General features: G+C 32.8%; 1 protein-coding gene across 8 annotated transcripts in view; it reads right to left on the minus strand.

The window, feature by feature from the left end:
- GALNT13 (polypeptide N-acetylgalactosaminyltransferase 13) overlaps nucleotides 1-20,327 on the minus strand; it is a 606,606-nt gene that overhangs the window by 55,457 nt on the left and 530,822 nt on the right. For 6 of the 8 annotated variants that reach the window (XM_074399672.1, XM_074399674.1, XM_003921971.4 and 3 more), the window contains one exon: nucleotides 6,052-6,191. The exons of the other annotated variants lie outside the window; for them this stretch is intronic. In XM_074399672.1, the coding sequence (XP_074255773.1) occupies nucleotides 6,052-6,191 (140 nt within the window). The remainder of the gene's footprint in view (nucleotides 1-6,051; nucleotides 6,192-20,327) is intronic. 8 annotated transcript variants of the gene reach the window in all.

Here is a 20,327-nt window from a genome sequence, read left to right on the forward strand (position 1 = left end):
AGAGCATTTTTCCCACTTGTATTTTGATGTTTGAAATTAGCCATCCTTTTTCTAAATGTTTCTGTGCAATGCAGCATCATTGGTAATGTTACCACTTACATAATTTGTTCATTAGCTTCTGCTCCCTCTGCTGGATTGTAAAAGCAAGTAGAAATGAGAACTCCATTTCTAAAAGATGTATATTCCCTACACACCCACCACTAATCTTTGCATTTTAAAAACTTAAATGAAATCCATTCTAAAGATAAGACAATCTAAACTTAAACTAGCATTATTTTACTTTAATTATCCCAACATATGCTTATCCTTCAATTGCACGTTGTTACTTTGTATCATTATTTTACAAATGTCAACCTCATTTGTTTTCTTTTTTTTGTAAAGATAGAAATAAGCATATTTGCAGTGAATTCCAGAGCTTAATGCCAATATTTCCATAATGATTCTCTTGTAAATATACACTTAAAGTATATTTTCTGTTTACCTAATTGTGAATAAATCAGAAAGATGAGAACAAAATCTATATATTGAAACAATTCATATTGACTTCGCTTATGCAGATCATGGTTTAGAAGGTCCTTGATTAATGGCTGTGAGATTGAAAAATTATTATCTGATATCTGAAATGCCTTCCCCGAAAAGTAAAGAACATAGAAAAATAAACAATTTCATTTATTTGGTGGATAACAAGAATAGCAACAACAAAAATCCTGAGAGAATTCAGTAAATGTCAAATTGGCATATAGTTTGTTGCAACTGTTTGTGTCAATACACATTTAAGTAATAAAATTAGAAATTTTAGTTTATTTATTAGAAATATAAAGTTAAAAAATACATATATTCAGGTAACAAAAATAGCTCACTTTGCTCACAGGTAAGTTACCTAGCCCAACATGCTTCAAGGTAGCCATCCAATAAAGAGTGACATATTCTGCCTATATACACACATATTCAGAAACCCTGGGATAAAACTTAGCTCCTGAGTCCCCAAGAATTTTGGAAATTACATCATGAACAAAAAATGTCCACATTTATTTAAGTTACCTAAAATGAGGTATTCTTGCTGATCATCCTATTAAAGGGCCAAGAAGACTGTGAATCTATAAATAGATCTGATCACCAACAGGAAGGGCAAACTTTTAAGCGTTTTAGCTTCTGCATTTGGCAGTAACTGATTTTACCGTTAATCTCTGCAGCCTAGCAGCTTCATGGATGTCTATTTTTCATTACTTAAATTTGCTCTTCAGCAATATTTAAGGAATACAATACAAATATATGCAAGAACTTTAACTGCTTACTGTGGCTAAAGGATACAAGAGGAAAAAGAAATCCTGAGGTCAAATACACAATACAAAATGCAGAGACTAATGTCAAAACCTCTTCAAAGCAACATGCAAATGCAAATTTTAAGCACCAAGAGTTGTCACTTAGCTCCTGAAATCCTCATCTCCTTCATTTGCCCTCAGATTGTGTTCAGTTTTAGTTCACAATGTGTTTTTTTTTCCAGAATGCTAGCCTGTCATACCCCAAAATTTGGGCTGAGACATTCTATTTTAGAATGCCACTTTTTTCAGTCTTACACTTAAATTTACAAGATCAAAACCCAGCATGTTAAATCTACATAAGCTACAGGGCTGGTTAGGAGAGAATTTAATGCTGCAAAGAACTCAAATTCCTTATTCCATTATGATCCGCTTACTGAGTCTAAAAGACACATGCTTCATTAACTTACTTAAAGGTTTTAGTTCAAAGCAATTGCACAGCTTTTAATTTCTCATTGGAAACTGCATGTAATTCATGGGCTGGATAAAGTAATATTTCAATTACTTGAGTAAGTTGCAAACATAAAATAAATTAAGATACAGATATCTGATATCAAAAACTATTGACTTTGGTGATGGTTTATAATAGAGAAACTGAACATCACATTTGCCTCTATATATTCCAATACAACAAGGAAAGTTATAAAAGGAAATTGACAGGGAAACATTTATATTCACCAATATACAGCAATATTATATAGACTTTGAAAAACATTGAAATCAAAAATATATAAATTATTAAAGTCACACAATTTCACTCCGAATTCAGTGAGAAGTACAAGTGAATATACTGCAAAGAAATATTGTTCTTGTTTTGATGACAAGTAGCTTGAACACCTGATATCTATCATTTTGGGCCTCTAATTATTCAAAAGAAGTTGTCTTATACATAAGGAAAGATACCTTTCTACATTCTTTCAATAATAATTAATAACAGGCAGTAAAAAAGAAAAAGCTTTAGAAAATGACTGTTGTTCATTATCAGTTCAACTCTAACTCATTATCAAAATGTCCATCTTAAATTATGTATAGATGGCTATGCAAAACTGAATTAGGATGTAGTGCTTGGTGAATCTGTCCTTCTGTTTCCATGGAAACAGATGCTGGATTGCATTTCTTTAAGGCTAGTTTTAAAGTGGAAAACTACAGTACATTAATACTCCAGAAAGCTCAGAAGTTAACATATCTCATAAATATATCAGGTTTTTCAAACAGCAGTTATAGCCTACCATGTAACACATGCAGGGCATCTTTCATTTCTACTGAATTTCTTTGCCTGTTGGATTCTCTCTTGCCATACCCACCCCTGCATCCCTATTTTGGTAGAAAGGCTTAAAAGTAAAGGTCTTTCCTTATTTGACTTTGTATTCTTAAAATATAACAAAGGTTTCAGTTTGATATGGTCTCAATGCATTCATCCAAAATTCATGTTGAAATCTAATCCCTATTGTATTAAGAAGTGGGGCCAAGAAGACCAGTGCCCCAAGAGATAACACGTCTAAGTATGAATCAGAAGATTTAAGAGGTGGAGACTTTTGGGAAGTGTTTAAGTCATGAGGGCTTCATCCTTATGAATGGGATTGGTGTCTTTATAAAAGAGGTTGAAGGGAGCTGTCTTGCCCCTTGTCCATGTGAGAATATGTCATTTGCCTTTTTCCATATGAAGACTTAGCAACAATGTGCCATCCTGTAAGCAGCCAGCCTTTACCAGACACTATATTGGCTGGCACCCTGATCTTGGACTTCCTAATTTCCAGAACTGTGAGAAACAAATTTCTATTATTTATAAATTACCCAATCTAAGGTATTTTCCCATAGCAGCCCTACTGGACTAAGACATCTCAAGTTCCCTTTTTATTTTTATTAAATAGAGATGAGTTTTCACTATGTTTTCCAGCTGATCTTGAATTCCTGGGTTCAAGCCATACTACTGCCTCAGCTTCCTAAATAGCTGTGACTACAGGTGTATGCCAATGTACTCAGCTTCAAGCTCTCATTTAATAAAAACATTTCGAATGATTAAAATGTAATTAAATCATCTATTTCTCCCTCTAGTTATAAGAAAACGTGAGCTTTAGTGTTGGACTAGCATGTAATTTGTCCTAACTTCAAGAGATAACTAGCTGTGTGACCTATAGGCCAAGCATATAAACTTTCTGTGTGTCAGTTTCCTTATTAACTCTGGGATAATAACAAAACCCGAGTCATGAAAGTTGTTCTAATTTTTATGCAATTCATATAAACCACCTAGAATAACTGTTGGCATAGGAAATCAACAAATGGTAGCTATAATTATTATAACTATAAATACTAGTGTGCTGCTATTCTTGCTAGGCATTGGGCTAGATGTTTTATGTCTTCAGTCATCACTATAACCCAGCGATGACTGAAGATGTATTATCTTTATTCTGTTGACAGACGTAGTGAAGAGGACACTTAATGCCACTTGAAATGAAAGCTGTAAGGCTAGGATTCGAACCTTCCTATGCTTGATTTCAGGGACTGGAAATTTTTCAATACACCATACTGTCTCTTTTAGATACCATGAAAGGCTCAATTCCTCTTTAACATCTTTTCATAAACTATTTCTACAGATTAAAATATGGCCACCTAATCCATTGTAGAATATAGCTAATTTGAAATCAGTAGTTTACAAAGGAATTTGCCCACACTATATTTACTTTTTAGAAAATGAATTAGGTTTCCTTGATGGAGTGCAGGACAGCATAAAATTTGATTTTTAACTTGGAAGTAAACATTTAGTTGTTACAGAGCCCTGAGTCTTTCTCAGGAATCACTTTGGTGGCAACAGAGAATTTCCAAAACTCCTCTTTGCTCATTTCTGTCCTGTGATAGCCCCTGGTCATTCCTCCTTTTAGAAAAAGAAATCAATGTTTACTAATGATTTGGGTCCATTGACAACAGTGACAGACACATTTTATAATAAGAATAGAGAAACTCCCTTTTTCTGAGGATATAGTCAGGTTCATGAATGTTCAAACAAATTTTTGATAAATTGATAAGGGTATTAGATATTTTATTGGAGATCTTCAGTGGTTTATAATAACTAATATGCAAGGAGTGTTCTAGTTTTAAAAGCACTGTCACATATTTTCTTCATTAAATATAAATCCCTGTGAAATCAGTGACAACATGAGGATGTTACATATTTGTAAGCAATACAATATACCCTCTTTAATAAAAACAAAACAAACAAACAAAAAAACCTGAGGCACAGGACTAAGTCACTAAAGTCACACTTAGAAAGTGATAAAATAAATGTTATTACACATGAATTTTTTTACATTATTCAGGTTAAAGTTAAATATATTTAATTCAAGCTCTATATTTACATGGCTAATGAGAAAGTGGAGACTTGGACAATAGGGCATGAATATGGAACATAAATCTGTTGTTAAAAACAGTTCAGCTAGGGCTCCAGTCACCTCAAGTGTTTTTTTTCTTTCATTTGTTCAAGTTCATTGCTAGTAAGGTATGTTTATAAAGTTTAAGAACAGTAAGGCAGATGACCCAAAACAGTATAGATTGAACCATATAAATTTTCAGATATTCTATCACTATGACCTACAACAATGGCATTTTAATACTAAGAACATGCTTACTTGATAATTATTTCCTAAGTGCATTATTGGTTGCTGTTAGAATGCTTTAATCACAACTGATATTAAGGTAGCTTTGATTCCTATTAAGTGGAAAATTATCAATATGGAAGACATAACTCATAAAGGAAAATATAATTCTTATTTTGACCAACTGAGATACATATATATGATATACAGGAATATATTATATATAATCATATCTATGATATGTATGACTATAGGATTATATATAATTATCAATCTATGTGTATGAATATATTATATATGTACTATACATACATTATATACATGCTTAGTTATAAAGGTTTTATTTAGAAATACATAAATTATGTTTAACATACATTATATACATGTTTGTATAGTTATAATGAATATTTTATTTAGAAATACTTTTGTATTATTTGGAAAAGAATGGTGCAGATCAACGGTTTTCATAGTATCTTAAAGACTCAATACCACTTTCAGAATAATATCAAGCTATTACTTGCAGTTTTCACTTTCACTTTCTCCTGAGTGTACAGACAGTTTTCTAGAGGCCATTGTAATTGACTGTCTTGTATTACAACAGAATGAAGACCAAAGCACATATGACAATTCAGCTATCTTCTATTAAGCCAGACATTAATGCAATTTACAAAAATATAATCAATGGCAGTCTCTTATCATTATTTGACTTCGCTTGGAAAAATATATTTACTTTTCAAAAATATGTTAGTAACATGTAATTGTTTATTATAAAATGTTTAATTAGAAGAGAAATGGGTTTTAAAGTTCTCAGTTTTAATTTAAATACAGTAAAAATAATAGCTGTAACTCATATGAACAAAACGTCTTTGGAGTTCACAGTAAATTTTGAGAGGATAAATGACCAAAAGCTTTAGAACTGTTGGTAAAAACATATTTGTTGTTGTTCAATCTTAAAATTTCCCCTCATTTTTATGATTTCTTATGATGAAGACTTTATGGTCCTTGAAACGTGACAGTTATTTAAAATGATCTAATTAAAAATCCCTTACAGCATTTTCATAACATAAAAAATACTGAGCTCCTTAGAAATTGCTCCATTTGGATAATATATTTTTAACTTAACCAAAATAAATAATTCATACCTCACCAAGTGAGTAATAACGTCTTGGGATCTGGGAGTCCGGATAGATGTTTTCTAGGTACCAAGAAAAGGGTTTACACTGCAGATTTTCTCTTAGTGTTTTTCTGACTGACACATCTCCATAATCCACTTTGACAACACCTAGAATTTTTCAGAGAAACACAAATCAGTTTGTGCTATTTTTGTTTTAGTACTGTTTCACTCCATTTACTTTGCTATCAGTTTTTTTCTTTATAATTCCAGCAAATTCAATTGCCTATGCAGCTGCTACTACAGTAGATTTTTACTACCATCCAATTAGTACATTAAATAAATATAAATAACACTTCTTCCATTGGTTATGACTTTTCAAATGCAAATATTTATCATCAAGTACTTGTACTACTTAGATTGAATAATTAACTAAATTTAAATTGGTATTAATTTAGTATCTCATAATCAAAGCTAAACTGAGCTGGATAATGTGTCTGTTTCTCCTTAATAAAAAATTCTAGTATCTCCAATGTTTTTGTTAATATTCATGCCTTCCCTATAGTCACTTATTCACCGCCTGTAGATTTTATGAGAAATTTAAATAGATATAATTCATATAATAAATTGCATGTGTTCTTTTTCTTGAACTTCTATCTAGTTACCATAAACTTATTTTCTTATTGATTTATTGAGTTATACTAAGCTACCCCAGTCCTTAAAATAGTAAATATGTAAGTGTAAAGAAACTAACAGGAATATATTCACATGTATATATGAAAATTGCTTAATTTTATTTCACAGAGTATTTGACATTTAAATGATTATTTCTACTGCAAATCATTAAAGCATGCTTTCTAGTTGGGAAATAATGTTACGAATTTTTATATAAAAACATGATGACTTGATTTTTTCTTTATTAATAATAAAACTGACATTTGATTGAAATAACTGAGAACTGTGACAAGAAAGCAATTAATTCTTAGATTATTCTGAAAATATTTCAATGTTTAACTCTTTTCTTTAAGGCCATTATGGAACACACTGGCACAAATGGCCTAGTATTTAGGATATTCTATCCTAACCAAGTAACATAGTCAATGAATTGTTCCCTAAAATAGGAGCAAGTGTTTAGACAATCTAAGTGTCTGTAACTAATGCCATTACCAAGCCACTATTTTCCAAAGCAGCAACACTCTCAAAACTCATTACTCACTAGCTCCAAACCCCATCTCTTCAGAATTCATGTTTTTTCAAAATTAAATGCAATAGTGTTGATAGAAAGCATTTTGATGCTGAAGCAGCCAAACCACTTCCTTCCAAAAGAAAATATTAATTTTCCTAGTTGGTGTTTGGACAGAAAACAAGGTCTTTGGACTTTCTAAACAGATAAATATTTGCTTTCAAAATAATTCTATTCAGAACACCAATCTGGAATGCAACCTTCAAAATAAGAGACTCAAACCAATTTAGTTTACAAAATAAATCACTAAAATTTCTCATTACGTTAAGCACTATTGCAATTGAAATAACTGAATATGTAGTTCTCAAAATCATATACAGAGATGTCATCGTGCCTTGTGGGGAGAAGAAACACTATCTTCAGAGAACTTAATTCAACAGTCAATTTTACTGTTCTGTTTTCATTTTTGAGGTGGGTGAATTTAATTGAGGTGGCTTAATATCATCGTCATAAAATATTTTTCTTTTGACTCTTCCCCAACTTATTAAAATTAGATCTTGAGTCATTAAAAAATGGACAGCAAGCTAGTTTTACATGGGTCATAGTGGCCAACCCCTGCTCTAAAAAATAAAGTCCTAGAAGGGTTTTATGAGCAGTTATCTGATTGAAATAAATATTTAAAGTTTTATTTGCATATCATTTTACATAAGGTCAGAGAAAACATTAATTGCTCACTTCGGATTTGGCAAAAAGTGGCTAGTGGAGAATTATAGAAATTACTAAATAAAGCAAAAGCCTTCTTACCCTGCCACCTCTAAGCCATCTCTTGGCATTTCTACTGCAACTTGCTTTTGTTCTAATCCTAGATAATTATGCTAAATTACCTTTAAGAACGCACAAAGCTACTGTGGGCTATCTTAACATTTTAGTGAGAATGGCTTTTTTTTCTCTGTATCACTATTTTTCTTCTTAGAAGTGAGATATATTAAGAGACAGCAGTCCTCACAGACACTCCATGTACTCCTCCACATTTCTCAGGGCTCTGCAGTTAAGTAGGGATATCTAACTGGTCCTGGCCAATAAACTATGAGAGAAAGGGGTTATGTCACTTCTGAGGGATAGCAGGAGGTGGGGGGATTGGGGAGGGATAACATTAAGAGAAATACCTAATGTAGATGATGGGGGAATGGATGCAGCAAACCACCACGGCATGTGTATACCTATGTAACAATCCTGCACGATCTGCACATGTACCCCAGAACTTAAAGTATAATAATAATTTTAAAAAGTTAGGAAAGCAAGTATGAGAGCTTTCTTTCCTTTGTCACAGGAACTGAGGAGGACTTGTATCCCAGTGGGTGCAGTTACAAGATGGTGAGTCTTTTCTTGTACTGTATGATTTAGTGACTTTAAAGTACTGTCAGAATTATTCGGATCCATGGTTTGATATGTAATCTCACTTGTTCCCCAAACTCTTATCTCTAATTCAAGCCTCTTCACAGTAGGTTATCCAATTGTTTACCCAACAGTTTTATGTATACTAGTCATCTCAAAATTGACAAGTCAAAAATTTGATTCTCCAATTTGCTCCACCTCCAAGGTTCTTCATTTCAGTAACTAGCACAAATATCTACTGATTTTCTCAAGGAAAAACAATTTTCTTTCCCTCACACATAAACATTTTTAACTCACTAGCAATTTCTGTTGGCTCCACTTCACAATGTATTTTCAGCCACTCTATGGTTAACCATCCTGGTCTTAACTTCTCCTATCTCTTGCTTACACTAGCATTGCAATATTCTCCTAACTAGTCTCCAAAACATTTTACATTTCTCTACCTACAGTCTATTCAATATTGCATGTTCCTTAGATAATGCATTTAAAATACAACTCAAATCATGTTACTCTCCTGCTCAAAAGTATACTCTGATTTTTCATAATACTAAGAATAATTGAGTATCTCTTAATTATTGCCTGAAAATCCTTCAGAAAATAGCTCTTGGCTAGGTCTTTGAATTCACTTATACTCACTTTGAAACCAGCCCAGTTGTCCCACAGAAGTGATGTTTATGGTTTCTTTTGAATAAACATGAAAAAAAATGGCCCTCCTGGTCTTGAAACTTGAGAAAATTATGTTTGTCTTATCTAATTTCCATGCTCAGGAAACCAACCAGATAGTATCAAGGAAATGAAACTTACCAGATCACCATATCTGGACAGAGAGACATCAGACCCCCTCACCTGTCATGATTGCCTAACCACCTGTTATTTGTTGATTAATTCCTCTTCCTTATCCCTCCGTAATTCCTAGTGTCCCATACATGGTTACATTTCTTCCCTGCTATATCAACCCCTAATTTTAGTCAGTCGAGGAGATGAGTTTGAAACTGATTTCTCATCTCCTTGGCTGCAGCACCCTATAAAATCGGCTTTCTGTGCAGCAAGCAGCAGGACCCAGACAGAACCCCTTGTGTTTCAGTAACATATTCATTCTAGCCACACTGTTGTTTTTTTATTCTTAACTTTTCTTCAAACACGCCAAGTTCATTCATAATTCAACAATTCAAGGCTTTATGCTTCTCTTTTTTTCTGTCTGGAATGGTGTTACCCTGCAACTTCATGAGATGGCCTTCACTTAATCCAAGTCTTTGCTCAAATTTTATTTATTCAGGTTTATTTCTATCAAAACTGATCCCTCTTCTCTGATCTTCCTGGGTCTTTATGTATATCTCTATCCTGTTTAATTTTTTCCCATGGCACTTATCATTATCTGATACCATATTGTAGATCACTTTTGCTCATTGCCTTCTCAACAAAAACTTTGGATATTTCCTTTCTTGAAGGATAAGGTAACCTACCGGATAATCTCTTACAACATACCATGAATATGAAATAATGCCTGGAAAATGCTTAGTATAATAACTGGCATGTAATAATTGCTTAATGCACATTGTAAATTGCATTGGATAGCTGTTGTTTTGCATGCTTGACATCCACTCTGTCTTCTGGTAAAAGCATTTGGGTTTTCTCTAGGAAACCATTCCTACTTCACTTTCAGCTTAGGTGGAGCTGGTTTCATTGCTTGCCCCACTCTCTTCCAGTTCCAACTGTGGGAACAGACTAAAGGCACATCACCAGAAAATCTAGTTAAAATGCAAATTTATTCAGTTGGTTGGGAGGGGGTGCCTTAGGGTCCATATTTCTAACAAGCTCCAAAGGATCCTACTTTTGCTCACTCCAGATTTTGATTAGCATCTAAAACAAATAGAGCATTCTATTTATCAACCTTACATATAACCCAGATAACAATGACTAACTCAAGAATGGGCAAATAAACCAGTCAGCCTAATAAAAGTATACCCTTGAGAATATACTAGGACTCTTAGAAAGTTGAAACTATTTCCTCTGGAATTAGGTAACTGTATAGATGAGTTAAGCCTGGAGTTTTGGGGGCCACCATACAAAAAAAGGCCTATGAAAGTGACACCAATGTAGAAGTAAGATAAATCCACATATAGAAAAATATAAAGTATGAGGGTAAGAGAGAAGACTATCTAAAGATAGAAAGCAGAGGGCAAGCCAAGATTAAGATAACAGATATCTGTTGTGGTCGAGTTTTGCACAGGAAACTTTTCTAGGCACTTGGGATATATCTGTAAATAAAACCAAATTATCTTCCTCCATGGACTTTACATTCTACTAGAGAGGAAGCTAAATAAACAGTAAAGACATTAGAAGGTGATACATGCCGTGGAAAAAAAATTGTAAGTTTTTAAGGCAAGTCTTTCAATGGGACATTCATAATGAGTATGAACAAAATAGTATTTTAATTAACTCCAGGTTCACAGGTTTCATTCACAGCTAAATGATGAAAATTATGGGTTGCTGTAATAGTTGCTGTAATAATATTTTCTAAATAAGCTGTCTATTCATTTAATCAAGCTAAATGTCCATCAATGATAGACTGGATAAAGAAAATGTGATATATATACATATATACATACATACATACACACACACACACACACACACACACACACACACACACACACTATACAGCCATGAAAAAGAATGAGATCATGTCCTCTGCAGGGACATGGATGGAGCTGGAGACCATTGTCCTCAGCAAACTAACACAGGAACAGAAAACTCATGAGAACACCTGGACACATAGAGGGAAACAATACACACTGGAGCCTATTGGAGGATGGAGGGTGGGAGGAGAGAGAGGATCAGGAAAAATAACTACTGAGTACTAGGGTTAATACCTGGGTGATGAAATAATCTGTACAACAAACATCCTTGACACATTTTACTTATGTAGCGAACCTGTACATGTACCCCTGAACTTAAAGTTAAAAAATCTGTCTTTTATTCTTAAGTCTATTGCACTATAGCATTAAATTCACTCTTTAGAGAAATCAGGTCTTAAATTTCAAATAGATATTAGGTGGAAGATAAAAATGACACTGGCCCAACTGTCACATAAAACTGATATTTATGGTTTTTAAAATATAAACATAGAAATTCATCCTCTCAGTCTTGAAACCTGAGAAAATTGTATTTGTCTTATCTGAGTTTCTTTCTTAGGAAACAAATGATCAGGCCAACCAGACATTTTCAAGGAACTGAAACCCACCAGATGACTGCATCTGGAGAGTGAGACACCAGACCCCCTCACCCATCATGACTGCCTAACCAACCAACTGCTTTCTGTTGACAAGCTCTTCTTTCTTACCCCCCAATTCCAACTTTCCCCACACATGATTACAGTTTTTCTCTGCTATATGAACCCCCAATTTTAGTCAACTGAGGATATGGATTTGTGATGGATCTCCCATCTCCTTGGCTGCAGCACCTGATTAAAGCCTTCTTTTCTGGCAATACTAATTATCTCGGGGATTGGATTTCCGTGAGGTAAACAATGGGCCTTAGATCAAACCCCTGACAATAATTATTTCAGTTAAATTCTTCCCCTAGTAGATGTCTAGTAAGTTTAATAGTTCTGTCCTCTAAAATCAAGGTACCTGAAGAAAGAATACCCCAATTGCATGCAAAAGCTTACAATTTCATGCACAAAGAATACATATTTCTGCATAACTTAAAAGAGGAAATTATTTTTCTTCAATAAATAATGCTTAAGTGGGCACAGTGGCTCATGCCTGTAATCCCCAGCACTTTGGGAGGCTGACGTGGACAGACTACCTAAGGCCAGGAGTTCAAGAACAGCGTGCCCAACAGGGTTAAACACCGTCTCTAATAAAAACACCAAAAAATTAGCTAGGCATGGTGGTAGGTACCTGTAATCCCAGCTACTTGGGAGGCTGAAGCAGGAGAATCACTTGAACCTGGGAGGTAGAGATTGCAGTGAGCCGAGATGGCGCCACTGTTCTCCAGCCTGGGCGACAGAGTGAGACCCCGTCTCAAAAAAAACCTCCAAAAAACAAAAACAAAAACAAAACAAAAAAAGAATGCTCAAGTAAATCAAAGTAAATCTGGTTAACAAAATGCAAGTCTTGTATTAAAATAATTATGTCTGTATAAGATATGGAAAAATGTTAATAAGCCAAACATATGTTTATTATACAGTTATAATTAAAATATATTTAAAAATTGAGATAAAGCAAACATTTTTCCTTTAACAGTCAAAACTCTGCAATTGATTATAAAGTTTGTTATATATGATGTCATATTAGTGACATATATTCACATTACAGGAATAGACCAGAATATACAGTTTAAGCTAATAATTTTTTGTGGTGTTTTCTAAATTCCAAATAAAAATGAACTTTATTTTGTTATTTACTCTTAATAATTGTAATTAGGAACTTCATTAATAAGGATCTGCATTTTTCTCCTCTTTAAAAGTGATAATATAATAAGCCACTTTTAATCCAGCTAGCAATTATTGTATTATACTGCATCTAAATATCAAATTGTAAATGTTATTGCAAAAGCTGGAGATCCAAATGCAAAAGAAGAAAATAGATTTTGCCTTACACCAAATATAATAAATCAAATCAAAATGGATTAAAAATTTAAATTTAAGATCAGAAACTGTAAAAGTACTCAAAGAAAACATAGAGGAAATAGTCCACATTCGTCTGGACAAAAATTGTTTGGATTTGACCCTAAAAGCACAGGCAACAAAAGCAAAAATGGACAAGTGCGATGGCTTCAAACTAAAAAGCTTCTGCACAGCAAAAGAAACAATTAGCAAAGTGAAGAGAAAACCTACAGAATGGGAAAAAAAAATATTTGTAAGGCATGAATCTGATACGGGATTAATATCTAAAACATATGAGGAACTCAAACAACTGAAAAACAAGAAAACACCTCATTAAAATGGGCAAAGGTCATGAATAAACATTTCTCAAAAGACGACATCCAAATGGCCCATAAGTACATGGGGGAAAAAAGCTTGTATCACTAATCATTAGGAAAGTGTCACAGTAAGGTAACACCTCATACCTGGAGTGACATATCAAAAATATAAAAGATACATGTTGGAGAGGATGTGGAGAAATGGGAATTCTTAGATATTGTTGATGGAAATATAAGTTAGTATAGTCAATATAAAAATGGTATGGCTCTTACTTGTAAAACTAAAAATAGAACTACCACATGATGCTGTAATTCCTCTTCTGGATTTATATAAAGGAACTGAAATCAATATGTCAAAGGGATATCTGCACTCCCTTATTCACTGCAGCATTATTCACAATAGTCAATATATGGAATCAAACTAAATGTCTATCAACAGATGAATAAAGAGAATGTGGTATTCTACACAATGAAGTACTATTCAGCTGTAAAAATGGAAGAAAATCCCATCATTTTGACAACATGAATGAAGCTGGAGAAAGTTATCCTAAGTGGAATAAACCAGGCACAGAAAAACAAATACCATATGACCTCACTTACATATAGAATCTAATACAATTGAATTCACAGAAGTAGAGAATGGAATTATGGCTACCAGAAGCTACAAGCATGAGGAGGGAGGAATGGGGAATTGTTAATCAAAGGGTACAAAATTTCAGACAGACAAGAGATAATAGGTTTTGAGATCTATTGCTCATCATGTGATACAATCAACAACAATCTATTATAAATTTTTAAATAATTAGGACAGTAAATTTCTAATGTCTTATCACTAAGAATAATAGGTAAGCAAGGTTATGGACATGTTAATTAGATTTATTTATTCCATACTCTGTGTGTGTGTGTGTGTGTGTGTGTGTGTGTATATATATATATATATATATATATATATATATATATAATCTCAAAACATCACATTGTGCCTTATGATTACTGTTAAAACTTGTCAATCAAAAATATGAATAATCTATAAACACATAAATACTGTATCATTTCAGAGGTTTAGGCGATTTCTTGGAATTATCATTGTTGCTGTTTTGAAATTTAAATTTATTCCCTTAATCTACCTTTTTATCTATTCCTTATGTGCAGACAAATTACCCAGTCTCATAACCTCTCATTAGGATGTCAGTGGACAGAAGTACATTAACTGGCTGACAGCCCATTCCAGCTAATAATACATAGTGATTATCTGTTGAATTTATCATTTACTATTATTACTGCAATTTTATTTTAATGGAATAAAAAGGAGATAATGAATTTTATCAAATCAGAGCTTGTGCACAGAGCTGTCACACAGAAGAGGATTATCAGACAACTTTCAATTTATTTAATTCTAATATCCACAGTCAAAACTTAGAACAGGTCTTGAAGCTGAGTTTTCTAAGTAATTACTTCAAATTTCAGTTCAGCTTGACAATAAAGATCTCATATTCAAATGCTTTGTCCAAGATCAATGAGAATATGGGAAATGATAAAAATGAATATTTACTGTAGCCGTTTAAAATAAAGAACAATTTGATATCCATTGAGGCAAAGGAACCACAAGATCTATAATCCCTAGAATTTTTTTTTTTAGTGAAGACCATCAAGGCAGTGTTTACCATCCTTCAGAAGCTAGAGCAGCCAGGGTATGTAGTCACCTGGTCCCTAACTCATATATTTTATGGAAAAAGCAAAGGAGCTATCGATGCACTGATAATACCACTGATCAACCTGTGTGCATTTTGCTTTTGCTTTTACTGCAATTTTTATTCTAGTAGTAAAGACAGGTATTTTATGCAATTTATCTATTAACCTTTTTTTAAACTTCTAAAAATTATTCAAGGAGTATATATTCATTGCAGAGAAAACTAAAACATAAATAAACCTAAAAAATAAAATTACCTCTAAAATAACTACATTTGTATTATCACTTTTCTAGACTTCTTCCTATTTATGTGTAAGTATACAGATACATCTTTTCTTCCAAAAGTTTATTCATACCATAATATACATTTGCAACTTTTTCCTAAAACAGAATGTGATGAGCACTTTCCCTAGTCAACTGGAACTTTTCCGTAATTTTGTTTCTATGCTTTTATGGCATTGTATTTTAACAATTAGTCATAATTTACTTAATCATTCCCCTATAGTTGGACATTCAAGTTGTCTCTAATTTGGGAGTTTATAATCAACAAATATCTTTGTACACACTTTATATTATATACTTATTTAATTATTTTCTGTAATCAAAGTATTTTGAAATATCATAAGCTATATAATATATATGTACATAGAATGAGAGTGCGCACAATGACCTGCTCTCTTTCCAGAAAGGTACAAATTTTAACACCCTTCAATGTCATAAAAAGTCAATCTCTCCTCCATAACACCGGCTATTTTAATTTACTATTTAATTTACCTCTTTTTGTTATGTGAAGATAAGTGTTATCTCATTATTATTTAAAATACATTACTAGTGGGCACAGTTCTTTTCAAATTGGCCTATTTCCTCTTTTATGAACTGTCCATTATTCTCCAGTTTTCCATTCATATGTACATATTTTCTGATGTATAAACACTCTTGATAAAACAAGCAATTTGCCATATACATGGCAAATAATTTTAAGCACTTTTTTTTACAATACATAGCTTTTTATTTTTCATGTTAAATTCTAACAATCCTTTCCCTTGTGTTTCCTATCCTTAGTATCATGCATAGAAATTCCTTTGCTATCGTAACTGCCCAGCTATATCTTCTTCCATTTTAAAAATGTTTTACTTCATATTCTTTTTGCATTTAACTTATCAATTATCTTAAATTTATTTCAGTGAATTATCAACCATTTTCTTTTTGGACTTGTTGTTTTGTTTCTCTGTACATTTAATAACATCCAACGTTGAAATAATGTACTTGTTTCAGTTTGTTTTGATTAAAGACACTAATTAGATCTCTAATATATCTTATAGCTTGAACAGTCTGTAACTTATCTAATGTAGAATTAACTTAGTCTAATACATAGCTGTATATTTCAGCATTATTTTGACCCCTATCCAGCCTAAATGAAGATTTGGGATTATGATATTGGTTTTCATTTGAAACTGGCCCAATTGTCTCACAGAACTGTGCTTATCATTTCTTTTTGAATAAACATAAAAACTGACTCTCTCAGTGCTGAAGCTTGAGAAAGTTATGCTTGTCTCACCTGAGTCCTTTCTCAGGAAACCAACCCTCAGGCCACCCAGATAGCATCAAGGAACTAAAACTTACCAGATCATCACATGTGGACAATGAGATGCCAGACTACTGACCCATCATGATTGTTTTACTGACCACCTGCTTGCTTTTGATCAACTCCTCTTTCCTACCCCTCCCTAATTCCTGTTTTCCCACATACGGCTACATTTTTTCCCCCTGCTAAACAAACCCCTAATTTTAGTCAGTTGAGGAGATGAATTTGAGACTATCTCCCATCTCCTTGGCTGCATCACTAAATTAAAGTCTTCTTCCCTGGCAGTACTCATTGCCTTGGTGATTGAATTTCTATGCAGCAAGCAGCAGGACCTAGACTGAATTTCCAGTGTTTTGGTAAGACACTGAGAATCAATATAAAAAAAAAGAAAAAAACAGTGACACCAAACTTGTTACTGTGCTAGCATTTTGTATTATGCTGAGCCTTTGACCATCTTATCACACATGTTGTTGCTATTGTTTTGTATTTTGTTTTTGCAAGAAATCTCAGGAGTAATTTCTTCTGTGGACTCAGAAACAGGAAAAGTTGTGTTTGTTCTTAGCAACTGACTTGCTGTATCTGACAAACACTGCTAACTTTGTAATTGATGAGGTATCCCTCTATATTCTTCCCATGTATCATATGAATTTAGAATGTAGAAAGTCATTTTGAACCATTATTGAAAGAGGACACCCAACTATCCAGTATTATGGTTTAGTTAGACACCAGAAGTATTGGATAAAGTACTACTTATGGGACTTCATGTTCCAGACTACACAGTAAGCACTTTTGTTACACACTCTCATTTAGTCTACATAGCATTTCTATCTATTATTATTGTTTTAAGGATGAAAAAATTAAGACTTTGAATGGTTAAATTATTAAGTATACTTAGAAAATAGCAGAAATAGGATCAGATGTTCACTTTTATCTACTATCAAAATCTGGGTTCTTGTCCACTCTACTAGAATGGGGTCATAAAACCGGAGAAAGTTTGAAAAACCTATAAAGAGAAATATTTTCCTGGGTACAGAACACAGTAATTATCATTCCTTGAATCATAGGATTCATGTGACAAATTCTACCTGACCTATCACTGTGATTGATCCAAGATCCCAAACTTGAATTCAAAGAAATAAAAAGTCAATGATATATAATCATGAGTTACTTTATTGATTTGACAATTAAATACAAGCTAGAAGATTTCAGTGTGCAATTGACTGAGAAACCAAAATATTTCCTAAATTGCTTCACAAATTGTATCCCATCTATAACTAGTTCTGCAGGATGCTAGTTAGATATAACTGTTTCTTCAGTTATATGCTACATGTTATCTAATTGGAACCTTTCTGAAATAGTGCTATGTTTTATAATCAACAGTATCTTACCATTGGTGTTGGTGAGACAGCAACTTTATTGTAATTATCACTGCTTTTCCCATGTGCAAATATGTTCTCCCCTCTCTAAAATCAGTAGCCAATTGCAGTTTCATTAATGGCCATTTAAATTAGGAGGCATTTTAATGCATTCTAATTGTTTGAAAAAGCTTCCTTTGATGCCTTCTGGTAAAATAAAAAAAGTACCAAGATAAAAATTTCCTGAATGGTTTCAGGTACTTGAAAGACTATCCCAGGCACAATAATGAATCATGATTTTAAGAAAGTCTAGATTGTCAATCATTATGATGGCACTGAGAAAGACAGTGGGTAGGAAACACATGCACATCAGTTAATTTGCATTGAAAAGTGATTCAAAAGAGTCAACCTGCAAATGTAAAGCTGCTTGATCAATTCATTGCTTATATTTTATTTTTATGTATATACAAGAATGACATGATCTGAAAGCTGGTTTTGAATTAGTTATGTCTAAAAGAGTTCCTTAAATAGGGACAAAATAATTCTAGGTGAAAAGGAAGCTATACATTATAGTTTAAACATTTTTTTTCTTAGAGATATATTATCTAATGGTGATCTTCAATTGATGACAGCATAAATTAGATGAAATAGCTTTTCCTTAATAATTTACAATCTAGTCATATTTTAATAGAAAGAATGAGTAAAACAAAGTTAAATAGGTGTCTTTAAACAGTACTTATAACTTTTACTATGGTAAAGTGCATTACAAATAACCAAAGTAGTTTGTATTTTCCAGATTTATTCTACCCTTTCCAGAATTTGAGACAACAATGCTCCATTGAAAATATTTTGAGAAACACAGATTTGTTGTATTTTCTATATTTAACCCAAAATATTAGTCACTAACAAAATATAAATTGATCCTATTAGAGAAAAATCTTCCTGAAAAAAAAATTCCTTCCATATATTTTTCAAATTCTTCCATTAACAAGTTTCAATTACAAGATTTTAATTAAACCAAGACAATGATAGCAAACACAAACACGTTATTTGTTGATATTGTATTTACATTCAGTTGCTAGAACAGTATCTGGTGCCAGTAGACATTCTCTCAATATTAGCTGAGCTACCAGTTGCAAAGCTCTGTCATGTGCCCTCTCTTCTGTCTTATTCTCTATCTCACTTTCACATATAGGTATGTTTTAGAACTATTTCTCTATGTATTTGCTTTTATGACTTAGAATTACTACTTACACTGACTAAGAAGTGTTTTGGACTTATTTAGATATAAATTTTATATTTATCTTGTGATATATAGATATAGCTATACAGAAAGGAAAAAGTTTACAAAAAAATTGGCTTCAAAGTATTAGTTGGTCTCAATAAAATATCATAACAGTAATTTTTAATATTTATTAAAGTGCATTGGCCTAGTCTGTATTTAGTCAGCATTCTGTTTTGCAAAGCCAATAAGAAAATCTAATTATGTTTTAAAATTATGAGTTAGCATGGAAAAAACCCATTATGATCCAGGAAGACAACTGTAAATTGTTGGCACAATTTAGTAAATCAAGTAGCATCTAGATTATATTATGGAACATGTGAACTCAAACCAAAGAAATAATAACTATGAATAATCAATTCTTGACTATCTAGGCAGACTGTAAACATAGGGCATATAATTTTTTTCCAACAGGCATGATCTTTATAACATCTAAAGATTTCTATTTATACAGCAGTGGTAATAATAGCACATTTTGCTGTGTGATACTATGATTATGAAATGAATTAACATATAAAACACTCCAATAGTGCATCACGCATAGTAAGTGCTCACTAAACGTTACCCATTATGTCTGTTGTTTTCATGTGGATATGCACTGTAAGTAGCACATCATTTCCTAACAGAAGAGTAGGCTAGCTATTTTCTGGAGTTGTGTATTTTTGTTGTATATCAGATGAATTAAGTGGGAAATCAACCACTTATTCTGGCTCAGATGCCCTTTCAAGGAGAAGCATACCATTCATCATCTCCAAGATGTCTCAGACTTGTACTCCTACAGGTATCATTTAAGTTCGCAGCCCAAGGATTTTTAAACCCTGAAGTACTAACAAACATGAAACAGATGCTCCACACCTCTCTTGCCATTTCTCCTGTCTACATTTGTGC

This window comes from Saimiri boliviensis, chromosome 5, assembly GCF_048565385.1.
Source record: "Saimiri boliviensis isolate mSaiBol1 chromosome 5, mSaiBol1.pri, whole genome shotgun sequence".
Taxonomy (NCBI): Eukaryota; Metazoa; Chordata; class Mammalia; order Primates; family Cebidae; genus Saimiri; species Saimiri boliviensis.